Genomic DNA, 13,019 nt, shown 5'->3' with positions numbered 1-13,019 from the left:
AACCAAGATTCTTAACTTCTTTCTGTAACCCGTAAGGGCATCATTCAACTCTCACCTTTCAGAGATTGCCCCACTTCCCATCTGGTTCCGTGTGTGTGTGTGTGTGTGTGTGTATGTGTCTGTCTGTGTGTCTTTGTGGATTAACATGCTCTGAGGCCATGAGCTGCGCACTCAAGTCCTCTTCCAGGAATCCTCCTCTACCTGCAGTGTTTGCCTTTCCCAGCTTCCATCCCTCTGATCATTCAAGGACCTGAAATCTGACCAGTGTAGGTAGTGGCTTTCCCAAAGCCTAACTCTGACATTGCAGCTTCCCTAATTTATGACTTTCTCCTCATTTCCACTTTCACAGAAGACCCTTTACTAAAACTTCATATAATACTCAGTATTAAATATTACATAAAATGAATTTATCCTTACTAGTATTTAACTGTATTATGAAATAAATGTGTTTTATGCAATTTGTTTGGTGTCTCTGTGTTCTGTATCTACAGTTTTGTGTGTTTGTGTGTTTTATTGCCTTAAGGAAGTTATAGACTAAGATGATCAGGATGATAAGCTTTGGAGTCAGATAGCACTAAATATTGTGTGATTTCCTTTTAATTACTCACAATCTGTAAGTACATTTTATTATAAATAATTGAAACCTAGATAAAAACCCACATTTTGTTAGACTATCCTACACTTGCTTCACTGGAAGCTGCATGAAAGCTGAGATTATGCCTGTAATAGCTCTAGCATGTGACAGGCATGAAGTAAAGACCTGGAACAGAGTCTAGTGTAGCTCTCAAGAGCTGGGGTTTGGGTCAGACTAGTCAGTACATATCTTAGCCCTGCCAAGCTTCCTAGCCTGCCTGTGCCTTGGCGTACTGTCATAGAAAAGGGAGATAAGGATCCTGCAGGGGCTGCCGACCAGAACTGCTCAGAGTGGGCTGCCACTGTTACTTGTTGACCCTCACCCTGTGGTCTCCTTCTCACAGGTGACCATGTTATCAGTGCCAGGTCAGTGTTTATCCTCCGGTATCTTCCTCCTGTCCTCCCTCTCTTCCTCCCTTCATCCTTTCTTTCCTTTCTCTTTTCCTTCCTTCCCTCCTGATGAAAAGCTGAGAGAAATATAACAAAGGCTAATGTATTCCTCGAAGGAGTAAATGTTAGCATTTTCAAAGATATAAACTTGGATCTCAGGTCCGTCACTTACTAGCTTTGTGACTTTAGGCAAGCTACTATCTTCTCTGCCTCAGTTTCCTTGTCTGAAAAGTGGGACAATAGTAGTTCCTGCTTTCATAGAGGTGTTATAAGTTGGCCATTGTAATTGTTGCTAGTGATAACATTAGCTTGTAGTCCCATGGAGGAAGAAACTGGACATTTATGAAGCAAGGTCAAGCTCCCAATCCTTCATCTTACCTAGCAACAGGCTCTTGGGGTTTGTTTTTAATTATAGTGTGACCACATTTGGGAAGATTTGAAAAATAGAGAAGGGGGACCATCCTCATTGCCACACTCTTAATGGAGTCAGGCTCAGTATTTTGGTACATTTCTTTCAGTTCTTATATGCATATCTTTTTAAAAAACTAGAACTTAATCATAATTATAGATGTTTCTAACCTGCTTTTTTCACTTAATAATATATTGTACCCATTTTAACATGTTCCTATGAGGTCTCTGTAACCAGCACTTGTTTTTTCTCTTTTTTTCGAGACAAGGTCTCACTCTGTCACCCAGGCTGGAGTGCAGTGGTGCCATCATGGCCCACTGTAGCCTTGAACTCCCAGGCTCAAGTGATCTTCCTGCGTCCGCCTCCCAAAGTGTTGGGATGATAGGCATGAGCCACCACACCCAGCCTGTAGCCAGCATTTTAAATTGCTGCATTCAATACCTTCTGGCCAGCCAATGTCTCTTTTCTGGCCCCTCTTAAAGTGTGAGTTACCATGTGTGGATGTAAGGAACCCAATAGGGAATATAACAGATTCAGCATCTGTCCTCCCAAAGCAGATGTCAGACAGTTTAAGAGTCACAACTACCACGTGTCAAGGTGTTTTCATGAGGCATAAAGTGCAGAGATGCAGAGCCACCCTAGCAGGGGCTTAACCTCATCTGGGCCAGGAAGAACTCAATTATCCTCCATGTGCCCAGGGAGGCACTGCAGGCCGTGAGGCAGTTGTGTGCTGAAGAGTCAGGCTGTGCTTTGTTAGGAATCTTCCTTCTGGAGACTGAAACAGTAGGACTGCTACTGAGAAAAAGAGCAAAGAAACTCAGCCGAGGTCTGGGTCATGTTTTTGTGCAAGGGCACATTTTATCCTCTCAAAACAACATGTCTTTTGCTTTTCTTTTTTCTTTTTTGAGATAGGGTCTTACTCTGTCACCCAGCCTGGAGTGCAGTAGTGCGATCTTGGCTCACTGCACCCTCGACCTCCTGGGCTGAAGTGATCCTCCTGCCTCAGCCTCCTGAGTATCTGGCACTATAAGCATGCACCACTACACCCAGCTAATTTTTGTATTTTTTGTAGAAGTGGAGTTTTACCATGTTACCCAGACTGGTCTCGAACTCCTGGGCTTAAGCAATCCACCTGCCTCAGTCTCGCAAAGTGCTGAGATTACAGGTGTGCACCACTGAGCCTGGCTATTTTTGCAAGGGTATAGGATTGCTTACACTTTGGGGAACTGACAAACACTCTTTAAGTGCAGAAAAGGAGGCTTACAGGGTGATATCACAAGAAGAGTAGAGAACTGGAAACTGCTTCTGAGATGATGTACTTTAGATGCCTCTTAGCTCCTTAATAGCATCAGCCCTGTCTGTGTCATAAAGTAGTGAAATTGCTGTGGTTCGCAGACATTTCTAGAGGCCCTGTATGATTGTGAAAATGTTACGTCTGTTTAACAGTGGGTATGTACCAAGCACTGGCATTGGATAAGACATAGGCAATAAAAGGGTGACTAAGTCGCAGTTCCCTCTCGTCCTCCTGGTGTTAATCGTTGTCCCTTGTGTTCCTGATATTTTTTACTTTCAGCTAAGTAATCATTTGTTTGAAGAACTTGCCATGGATGTGTACGACGAAGTTGACAGGCGAGAGACGGATGCAGGTGACTTGACGTGGCTTTATCTAATAAGCTTCTGTTATCAGTGGGCAGTGAAAAGCTGCCAGGCTCAGTGTTTTACTAGCCCAATTTCTGCTGTCCTGATGGTGCGAGTGTCGACATTTGCCTTTGTGTGTGTTGGCTTCAGAGTGTGTTTCCCCTCGTAATGCGTGAGCTGTGCCTCCCAGGAGCAGTGACACACAGGTGTGATAAGGTTTGTCTCTGGCTCTTTCCTCTGGCTAGTCTGGCTTGCCACGCAAAACCACAGTGCCCTGGTAACTGAGACAACGGTCGTCCCCTTTCTTCCGGTCAATCCTGAGTACTCATCAACACGAAACCAGGCAAGTGACTCTGTTTGGAAAGGAATAGTAGTTGGGGAATGACTGATGTCATGGTATTTCATTTTCCCAGGACAAGTATTCTAAATTTTTCGATTGATTAAAATTTAATATCCTTTATACATACACACACACACAACCCCCAAAATGATAAGAAAAACAATAGACTATAAATAAATGACTGGGAAAGAATATGAAACAATTCACAGAAGAAATATAAATGTTTTACACATGTGAAGAAGTGTTTAACCTTGTCAGTAATCTAAGAAAGCAACCTAAAAGCATTAGTGCAAGTTTTATCAGTCAAATTAATAAAATACATAATAAGGGATACTCCAGACTGGTAAGGATGTGGTAAGCTGAGCTTTCTCTTGCAACAGATAGAACTTTAAATTGCTGTAGATGTTAGAAAAGCAATTTGTTTACCAGTTTCGGAAGCCTCAGAATTAAGTACATCCTTTTACATGGGAATTACTCATTTGAGAATATGCTCTAATAAAATAAAAATAGATTTATGCACAGTGATTTTCATCAAAGCACTGCTGTATGTAATAGAGCATTGAAAACAGCCAACACATCTATCAAGACGAGAAATGTTGAGTGAATTAGGAAGGTGTTTTAGTCTTTACGATTAGCAGCTATATATAAGGATAGGGTACATCTATGACTTTGTTTAACTTAAAAATTTTTTTTTTTTTTTTTTGAGACGGAGTCTTGCTCTGTCGTCCAGGCTAGAGTGCAGTGGCACCATCTCAGCTCACTGCAACCTCCACCTCCCGGACTCAAGCGATTCTCCTGCCTCAGCCTCCCCGAGTAGTTAGGATTACAGGCACCCACCACCATGCCTGGCTAATTTTTGTACAAAGTCCTGACCTCAAGTGATCCTCCCGCCTCAGCCTCCCAAAGTTCTGGGATTACAGGTGTGAGCCTGGCCTTAACTTAAAATTTTAAAATTCCCCTCAAAATTAATTACTGAGTCTACTTCCAAACTGAAACAATAATAGAAGAAAAGCATTCAGTAGAACCATTTTATTTTTGCTTACCAAATAGATCTGCATTGTGAGAACAATGCATATGTGAGAAATGCCATAACATTTATTATGAAGTTCTGTTATATAAATGGTTTTAAACTGTTCACATGGAAAACAAGCATTAACTTGGTTTGATTATGGCTGGGATTAACTGTACTTTGATCATCCAGAAGAAAGTCTTTGCAGAAGTCTGTCAATTGTCTAATTTTATGTGACTGTTTATGTACATATTTTTACACTGGGAAATATTTCCAATTGTTTTCCCACCTTTAGGGCAGACAGAAGTTAGCTCGGTTCAACGCCCATGAGTTTGCCACACTGGTCATTGACATTCTCAGTGATGCCAAGAGGAGACAGCAGGGCAGTTCTCTCTCGGGTTCAAAAGGTAACTGCTCAAACCTCCAAACATTTGTATTTTTGGCCCTCTAAATTTGACTCAAGTGTTAAAGTTATAAGCTAATTAAAGCAGTCATCAGCATGACAGCTTAAAGTTCTATAGGTTTTTGGGTTTTTGTTTGTTTTTTTACTTTAAGTTCTGGGATACATGTGCAGAATGTGCAGGCTTGTTACGTAGGTATACGTGTGCCATGGTGGTTTGCTGCACCTATTGACCTGTCCTCTAGGTTCCCTCCCCTCAGCCCCTACTCGTATAAGTTTTATTGGTAGTATATTGTGATAGTTTACCTGTCTGAGCCCTGGTGAATTAACAATATTTCAGAGTTATTAACTGCTACACATATTTATCTTATATATGATTTCTGTTTTGTTTTGGGACACTTACCTTCCCTGTAAAATTGCATCCTGAAATTAACCCAAAACTCTGACTTAGATCTTATTAAAGGACATGTGAAAATAAACTCTTCTTGGCCGGGCATGGTGACTCACGCCTGTAATCCCAGCACTTTGGGAGGCCAAGGCGGGTGGATCACCTGATGTCAGGAGTTCGAGACCAGCCAACATGGTAAAACCCCATCTCTACTAAAAATACAAAAATTAGCCAGGCATGGTGGCAGGCACCTGTAATCGCAGCTACTCGGGAGGCTGAGGTAGGAGAATCACTTGAACCTGAGAGGCGGAGGTTGCAGTGAGCCGAGATTGCACCATTGCACTCCAGTCTGAGTGACAGAGCACGACTCTGTCTCAAAAAAAAAAAAAAAAAAACTCTTCTTGATTGAAACTGCATAATATCTGCTGTTGCTTACCTACGAAACTGAGTCCGACATAATTAAAATTTGTTGCCAAAAACTTTAAATGTCTTCAGTGAGAATTACTCTGATATACAATTATAAGGAGAGCTGTGAGCATCTGTTTCACAGGTGCCCTGTTGAGTCTAGTTCAGTAGGCCAGGTCCTGTCTGCATGCTTCGGAATGTCCTTCCTCTCCAGCCCTATTACTGTATCCATATTGTTTTTTTCTAATTATAGAAATTAGACATTTTTCATTGTAAGTCATTTAAGCAAAAGAAATATGTACCATAAAAATTAAGTTTTCAGTCAGTATCACATTCCCCAAAGACAGTAATCATTAACTGACAACAACTCATTCATTCTTCTTGCCTGTTCAGGAATTTGGTTTTATCTGTTCAACCAGGAATAAGGAAGTTCTGAAAAGGTTTATTAAATTTTGGTGAAGGCACAGTGACGAGTCTTTGGATAAGTTTAAAGTCTTAAAATGGCCTGGGTGTGGTGCCTCACGCCTGTAATCCCAGCACTTTGGGAGGCTGAGGCGGGCAGCTCATTTGAGGTCAGGAGTTCGAGATCAACCTGGGCAACATGGTGAAACCCATCTCTACTGAAAATAAAAAAAATTTAGCTGGGCGTGGTGGCATGCGCCTGTAATCCCAGCTACTCAGGAGGCTGAGGCAGAATTGCATGAACCTGGGAGACAGAGGTTGCAGTGAGCCGAGATGACACCACTGTCCTCTAACCTGAGCAACAGAGTAAGACTCTGTCTCAAAAAAAAAAAAAAAAAAAAAAAAAAATTGGGTACCAGGCGCGGTGACTTACGCCTGTAATCCCAGCACTTTGGGAGACTGAGGTGGGCAGATCACAAGGTCAGGAGATCGAGACCATCCTGGCTAACACGGTAAAACCCCGTCTCTACTAAAACTACAAAAAATAACCCAGGCGTGGTGGTGGGCACCTGTAGTCCCAGCTACTCAGGAGGCTGAGGCAGAAGAATGGCATGAACCCAGGAGGCAGAGCTTGCAGTGAGCTGAGATTGCGCCACTGCACTCCAGCCTGAGCAATAGAGCGAGACTCTTGTCTCAAAAAAAAAAAAAAAAAAAAATTTTAATTTAAAAAATAAAGTCTTAAAAAAATACCAGCTCTTTGATTTGATAATTCCATTCTTAGGTGTTAACTGAAGGGAAATTATCAGAGATGTTATATGTATGTTATGTAGAAAAACACAAACATTAGAAGCAACTGAGTAATAAAGAGGAACAATTAGTCACATTTTAAAATAGTACATACTTACCTTTTTAAAAAAAGAATATGTGGCCGGGCGCAGTGGCTCAAGCCTGTAATCCCAGCACTTTGGGAGGCCGAGACGGGTGGATCACGAGGTCAGGAGATCGAGACCATCCTGGCTAACACGGTGAAACCCCGTCTCTACTAAAAAATACAAAAAACTAGCCGGGCGAGGTGGCGGGCGCCTGTAGTCCCAGTTACTTGGGAGGCTGAGGCGGGAGAATGGCGTGAACCGGGAGGCGGAGCTTGCTGTGAGCTGGCCACTGCACTCCAGCCTGGGCGACAGAGCGAGACTCCGTCTCAAAAAAAAAAAAAAAGAATATGTAATTGTCTTAGTCCTTTTTGTGTAGCTATAGAAGAATACCCGAGACTGGGTAATTTGTAAAGAAAAAAGGTGTATTTGGCTCATGAGTCTGCTGACTGTAGGACTGGGCATCTGGTGAGAGCCTCAGGCTGCTTCCACTCGTGGAAGGTGAAGGGGTGCTGCATGTGCAGAGATCACACGGTGAGAGAGGAAGCAAGAGAGCAAGGAGGGAGGTGCCAGGCTGTTTTCAATGACCGGCTCCTAGCAGGAACTAACAGAGCAAGAACGCACTACAAAGGGAGGGCATTAATCTGTTCATGAAGGATCCACCCCCATGACCCAAACACCTCCCTTTAGTCTTCTTCCCCTCCAACACTGAGGATCACATTTCAACATGAGATTTGGAGGGAACAAACATTTATACTATAGTAGTAATTATATTAGATAAAGTAATAAAGTTTGATTTTTTTTTTTTTTGAGACAAGTCTCACTCTGTCACCTAGGCTGGAGTGCAGTGGCATGATCTTGGCTCACTGCAACCTCTGCCACGCAGGCTCAAGTGATTCTTGTGCCTCAGCCTCTTGAGTAGCAGGGATTACAGGTGTGCACCACCACACCCAGCTAATTTTTGTATTTTTTGGTAGAGACGGGGTTTCTCCATGTTGGCCAGGCTGGTCTCAATCTCCTGTCCTCGTGATCCGCCTGCCTTGGCCTCCCAAAGTACTGGGATTACAGGCATGAGCCACCTCGCCTGACTAAATCTTAGTTTTTCAAAGGAACAGTAATGAGACTGAAAAACAACTATGGTTAGGCCCCAGCTGAAACCTGGGATGGGCCCACATCGCTACAGACACACGTCAGTGTACATTTGCTGGTTTTGAATGCTTCCCAAGATCACTGAGATAGTCACAGAAACAAGATTGCATATCACTGCTGCTATTGAATAAACCTCTGAACGGTTGCTGGTTATGCTAGTTTATTTTTTTCTTTCTTTTTTTCTTTTTTGTTATGAAGTAGTTTAAAGCCCAGGTCCTTATCCTGTACCTCCAGGGCTCAACTTGAGTAATCAGTTGTAGTTCCCGTTTCTCATCTGAGCACCTTGAAAATTTCAGATGTGAAATTTAGTCTTAAAAACAACAGTTTGTTTTTTTTTTTTTTTTTTTGAGTCGGAGTCTCCCTCTATTGCCCATGCTGGAATGCAGTGGCATAGTCTTGGCTCACTGCAACCTCTGCCTCCTGGATTCAAGCGATTCTCCTGCCTCGGTCTCTAGAGTAACTGGGACTGCAGGTGCACGCGACCATGCCCAGCTAATTTTTTTGTATTTTTAGTAGAGACAGGGTTTCACCATATTGGCCAGGCTGGTCTCGAACTCCTGACCTCGTGATCCGCCTGCCTTAGCCTCCCAAAGTGCTGGGATTACAGGCATGAGCCACCATGCCTAGCCAACTAATGACGTTTTTAAAAGGTTTTGTATAACCCCAATTTTGTAAGGAAAACATATTTATGTAAATATATGTGTACAAGTGAGTATACCACAGGTAAGTATAAATACACAATTGATCATCATGTGCACATCCCATATTTAGAAATTCATCTACTTGCTAAAATTTATTTGTGACCTCAAAATTAATACAGCATTTTCAAGGTCATTCTAAGAAATATACAGAGCAGAGAAAAAAATTGAGTCATCAAAAGCACATGTTTCCAGCTGAGATTGAACAGGGAGGAGACTCCTTGACTTCTTGTTTCTGCATTCATGCTATAAATAAGTGTCTGTGGTCTATTTAGTGCCACACAAATAGTTAGTCATATTTGTGTGCTTTTCACTGGTCATTTCACTGTTTTAAAATGCCCCACCCCCACCCAGGATCGATTGAGTGCCCAGGAGGTTGAGGCTGCAGTGAGCCATGATCACATCTGCACTCTAGCATGGGTGACCCTATCTCAAAAGTGTCTCGACCAGACGCAGTGACTCACGCCTGTAATCCTAGAATGTTGGGAGGCTGAGGTGGGCCGATCACGAGGTCAGGAGTTCAAGACTAGCCTGACCAACATGGTGAAACTCTTTCTCTATTAAAAATACAAGAAAAATTAGCCAGGCATGGTGACGTCTGCCTGTAATCCCAGCTACTCAGAAGGCTGAGGCAGGAGAATCGCTTGAACCCAGGAGGCGGAGGTTGCAGTGAGCTGAGATCGCACCACTGCACTCCAGCCTGGACGACAGAGTGAGACTCCATCTCAAAAAAAAAAAAAAAAAAAAAAGTATCTCCAAGCCTGAACAACATAGCAAGGCCCCATCTTTACCAAAAAATTTAAAAATTACCTAGGTGTGTTAGCATGTGTCTGTAGTCCTACATACTCAAGAGGCTGAGGCAGGAGGATCACTTGAGCTCAAGAGTTAGAAGCTATAGTGAGCTATGATTATGCCAGTGCACTCCAGCCTGGGTGACATAGCAAGACCCTGTCTCAATAAAAAAAGAAAAAAAGTGGCCTCCAAGCATAGTCCTAAAGCTCTGTCTAGTGTGTCTAAGTGCAAGAAGGCTGTGATGTGCCCGATGGAGAAATGTGTGTTAAATAAGCATCATTCAGGCATGATTTATAGTGCTGTTGGCCATGAGTTCAATGTTAATGAATCAATAAAATGTATTAAATAAGGTATCTTTAAACAGAAACACATATAGAACAAGGTTATGTATTGATTGGTTGATAACCCCAAGAGCACTGATTTAATATTGGCCAATTCACAGCAACTTTTTAGAACATAACTACGAAGAGGCTGTGCACAGTGGCTCACGCCTGTAATCCCAGCACTTTGGGAGGCCGAGGCGGGCAGATCACGAGGTCGGGAGATCGAGACCTTCCTGGCTAACATGGTGAAATCCCATCTCTACTAAAGAAATACAAAAAAATTAGCCCGGCATGGTAGCGGGCACTTGTAGTCCCAGCTACTCGGGAGGCTGAGGCAGGAAAATGGCGTGAACCTGGGAGGCAGAGTTTGCAGTGAGCTGAGATCGCGCCACTGCACTCTAGCCTAGGTGACAGAGTGAGACTCTGTCTCAAAATAAATAAATAAAATAACTACCAAGAATAACAAAAATTGACTGTGTGTGGATGTAAGTGCTCAGAAAAAAACCTAGAAAAAAATAGATCAACAAATAACAATGGCTATAAGTGATTACTTTATCTTACTTGCTCATTAGTTTCTAAATTGTATGTATTGACTGTTACTTCTGTAATCATTATATTTATGTGTTTTAAAACATTTAAAAAGTTAAAATAGGACCTATCCTTTTATTTTACTTATTATTTTTCGAGACAGACTCTCGCTCTGTCATCCGTGCTGGAGTGCAGTGGTGCAATCTCGGCTCACTGCAACCTCCACCTTCTGGGTTCAAGCGATTCTCCTGCCTCAGCCTCCCAAGTAGCTGGGATTACAGATGCCCACCACCATGCCCAGCTAATTTTTGTATTTTTAGTAGGGATGGGGTTTCACCATGTTGGCCAGGCTGGTCTCAAACTCCTGACCTCAAGTGATCCATCTGCCTCAGCCTCCCAAAGTGCTGGGATTACAGATGTGAGCCCCTGTGCCCGGCTGGGACCTAGTCCTTTTAAATAACCACAATTCATCACCCAGATATCATCCATCCTTTGTTTCCTCAACATCTCTGGGAAGCAGTATTAGAAGTCAGAGTTTGAGTAACCTGAAAGAAATCAGAGAGACTTTAGTTTGTGAAATCTTTTGTTCAAAGTGTATTAGATCCAATAGAATAATCCCTGCTCCCTTATGGAATAGACACTCCTTGTAACATGCACATGTGTATTTGATTCATTCTCCTCTATCTGTTTGTCTCACTGAGATGCAGGTAATTGACTAAATGCCAATTTTTTTTGTTTTTGTTTTTGTTTTTTGAGATGGAGTCTTGCTTTGTCGCCCAGGCTGGAGTGCAGTGGTGTGATCTTGGTTCACTGCAAGTGGGTTCACACCATTCTCCTGCCTCAGCCTCCCAAGTAGCTGGGACTACAGGCGCCCGCCACCACACCTGGCTAATTTTTTGTATTTTTAGTAGAGACGGGGTTTCACCGTGTTAGCCAGGATCGTTTCGACCTCGTGACCTCGTGATCCACCCGCCTCGGCTTCCCAAAGTGCTGGGATTACAGGTGTGAGCCACCACGTCCAGCACAATGTTTCTATTCTTTGAGTGCCTAGGTTCTGGCTCCAGTTTAACAAGTTGCTTTCTGTTTTGATTGATATTACCTTGTAAACATGTTATAGGTATTAATCAAATTATAGTTTATCTTCCATTACCTACAGCCTTATCTTCATGACCTGGAGCTAGGCTCTATCTCTAGAAACTTGGGATCTTGCCTTTTTATCTGAGCAGTTCCTTCCTAAGCCATCTGTTTAATTTGCCCATATTTGGCAGGTAGATGAGGAATGCTGAAGTCTCTTATGTAACTGTCCACCTGGTTGAAAACTTTTTCTGTTATCTCTATATTGGTGTGAATATAACATTGCCATTTCTGTCATTTTCTTTCAGTCCTTGTGTATTTTGTTTTTGTCTTTGTTTTTGCTTTTAGAGATAGGGCCTCACTCTGATGCCCAGGCTAGAGTACAGTGGTGCAGTCATGGTTCACTGCAGCCTCAATCTCCTCGGCTCAAGCAGTCCTCCTGTCTTAACCTCCTGAGTAGCTATGTAGCTGGGACTACAGGCATGTACCACCAGGCCTGGATAATTTTTAAATTATTTTGTAGGGATAGAGTCTCATTATGTTGCCTAAGTAGGTCTCAAACTCCTGGCCTCAAGCATTTCTCCTCCTTGGCCTCCTAAAATGCTGGGATTACAGGCAAGAGCACAGCATTCAGCCCTTTATGTCCTTTAAATGGCTAAACCAAAAAATCCTCTCCATAGCTTTTGGAAGAAAAGCAGTGTTTTAAGCCTGAATTAAAGTTGTTTGCTTTTATTGATAGACAATGTGGAGCTCATACTGAAAACAATCAATAACCAGCACAGCATTGAGAGTCAAGACAACGACCAGCCCGACTATGACAGCGTGGCATCAGACGAAGACACAGATTTGGAAACCACTGCAAGCAAAGCAAACCGGCAGAAGGTGAGAGGCCGTGCGTCCTGTGGAAGGGCAAGCATGCATCAGCTGAGGGCTAGCCCTGCCAAAGCTGCTGTGCAGTGAGGTTGGGTTTGTTACTAGCTCAGGCCAAGCAAAGGTGAAACAAGGTTAAATGGTTTTAAAATAGGGGTCCTTGTCCCTGCATCACAGCCCTGCTGCAGTTGAGACTTTATAAAACTTGTGAGGAGTGACTGGTGTGTTTTTTTCATTCAACAAGTATTTACTGAGTGACTTCTCTGGATATGACTCTCCTGAATGAGGTCTCATCCCTTTCCTATGAGGGTCTCATTGCCTAGGAGAGAGAGAACTGCAGGAGAAGGCACAAAGTGATGTGTGTCATATGAAGCACACACAGGCTGAGGGAGTGAACAGAGAGAGAACCTATGGCTGGGAACATCAGCAGGGCTGTGTCATAGGACGGCTCTTAAGATGCGCCTCAAGGGACGCTTGGGATTGGGGCATATGGAGGAGGCAGAAAGAAAGTGAAACCAGGGCATCTAAGGGGAAGCTGGTCATGCATAGGGACAGCCTAAAAAGGGTGGGACTCGAAGCTGCAGCAAGAGGGGTATGACGCCCAGCGGAAGAGCGTGGGCCTCACAGGCAGTGCGGAGCCCAGGATGCCATGTCTGGGGAGGACTATTCTGGTAGGTTAGAGAGTGGAGGGAGAGCTCCAAA

The 13,019-nt window shown here is 43.2% G+C and overlaps 1 protein-coding gene across 26 annotated transcripts in view; it reads left to right on the top strand.

The window, feature by feature from the left end:
• The window catches only part of GIT2 (GIT ArfGAP 2), a 68,223-nt gene that overhangs the window by 31,713 nt on the left and 23,491 nt on the right, over positions 1–13,019 (top strand). For all 26 annotated transcript variants that reach the window (XM_074007761.1, XM_074007758.1, XM_074007763.1 and 23 more), the window contains 4 exons: positions 3,006–3,078; positions 3,316–3,413; positions 4,715–4,826; positions 12,187–12,329. In XM_074007761.1, coding sequence (XP_073863862.1) covers positions 3,006–3,078; positions 3,316–3,413; positions 4,715–4,826; positions 12,187–12,329 — 426 coding nt within the window. The remainder of the gene's footprint in view (positions 1–3,005; positions 3,079–3,315; positions 3,414–4,714; positions 4,827–12,186; positions 12,330–13,019) is intronic.

The sequence above is a fragment of the Macaca fascicularis genome, chromosome 11 (assembly GCF_037993035.2).
Source record: "Macaca fascicularis isolate 582-1 chromosome 11, T2T-MFA8v1.1".
Lineage (NCBI taxonomy): Eukaryota > Metazoa > Chordata > Mammalia > Primates > Cercopithecidae > Macaca > Macaca fascicularis.
Note: the sequence above shows the minus strand (reverse complement) of the source record. Positions and strands in the feature narration are given on the sequence as shown.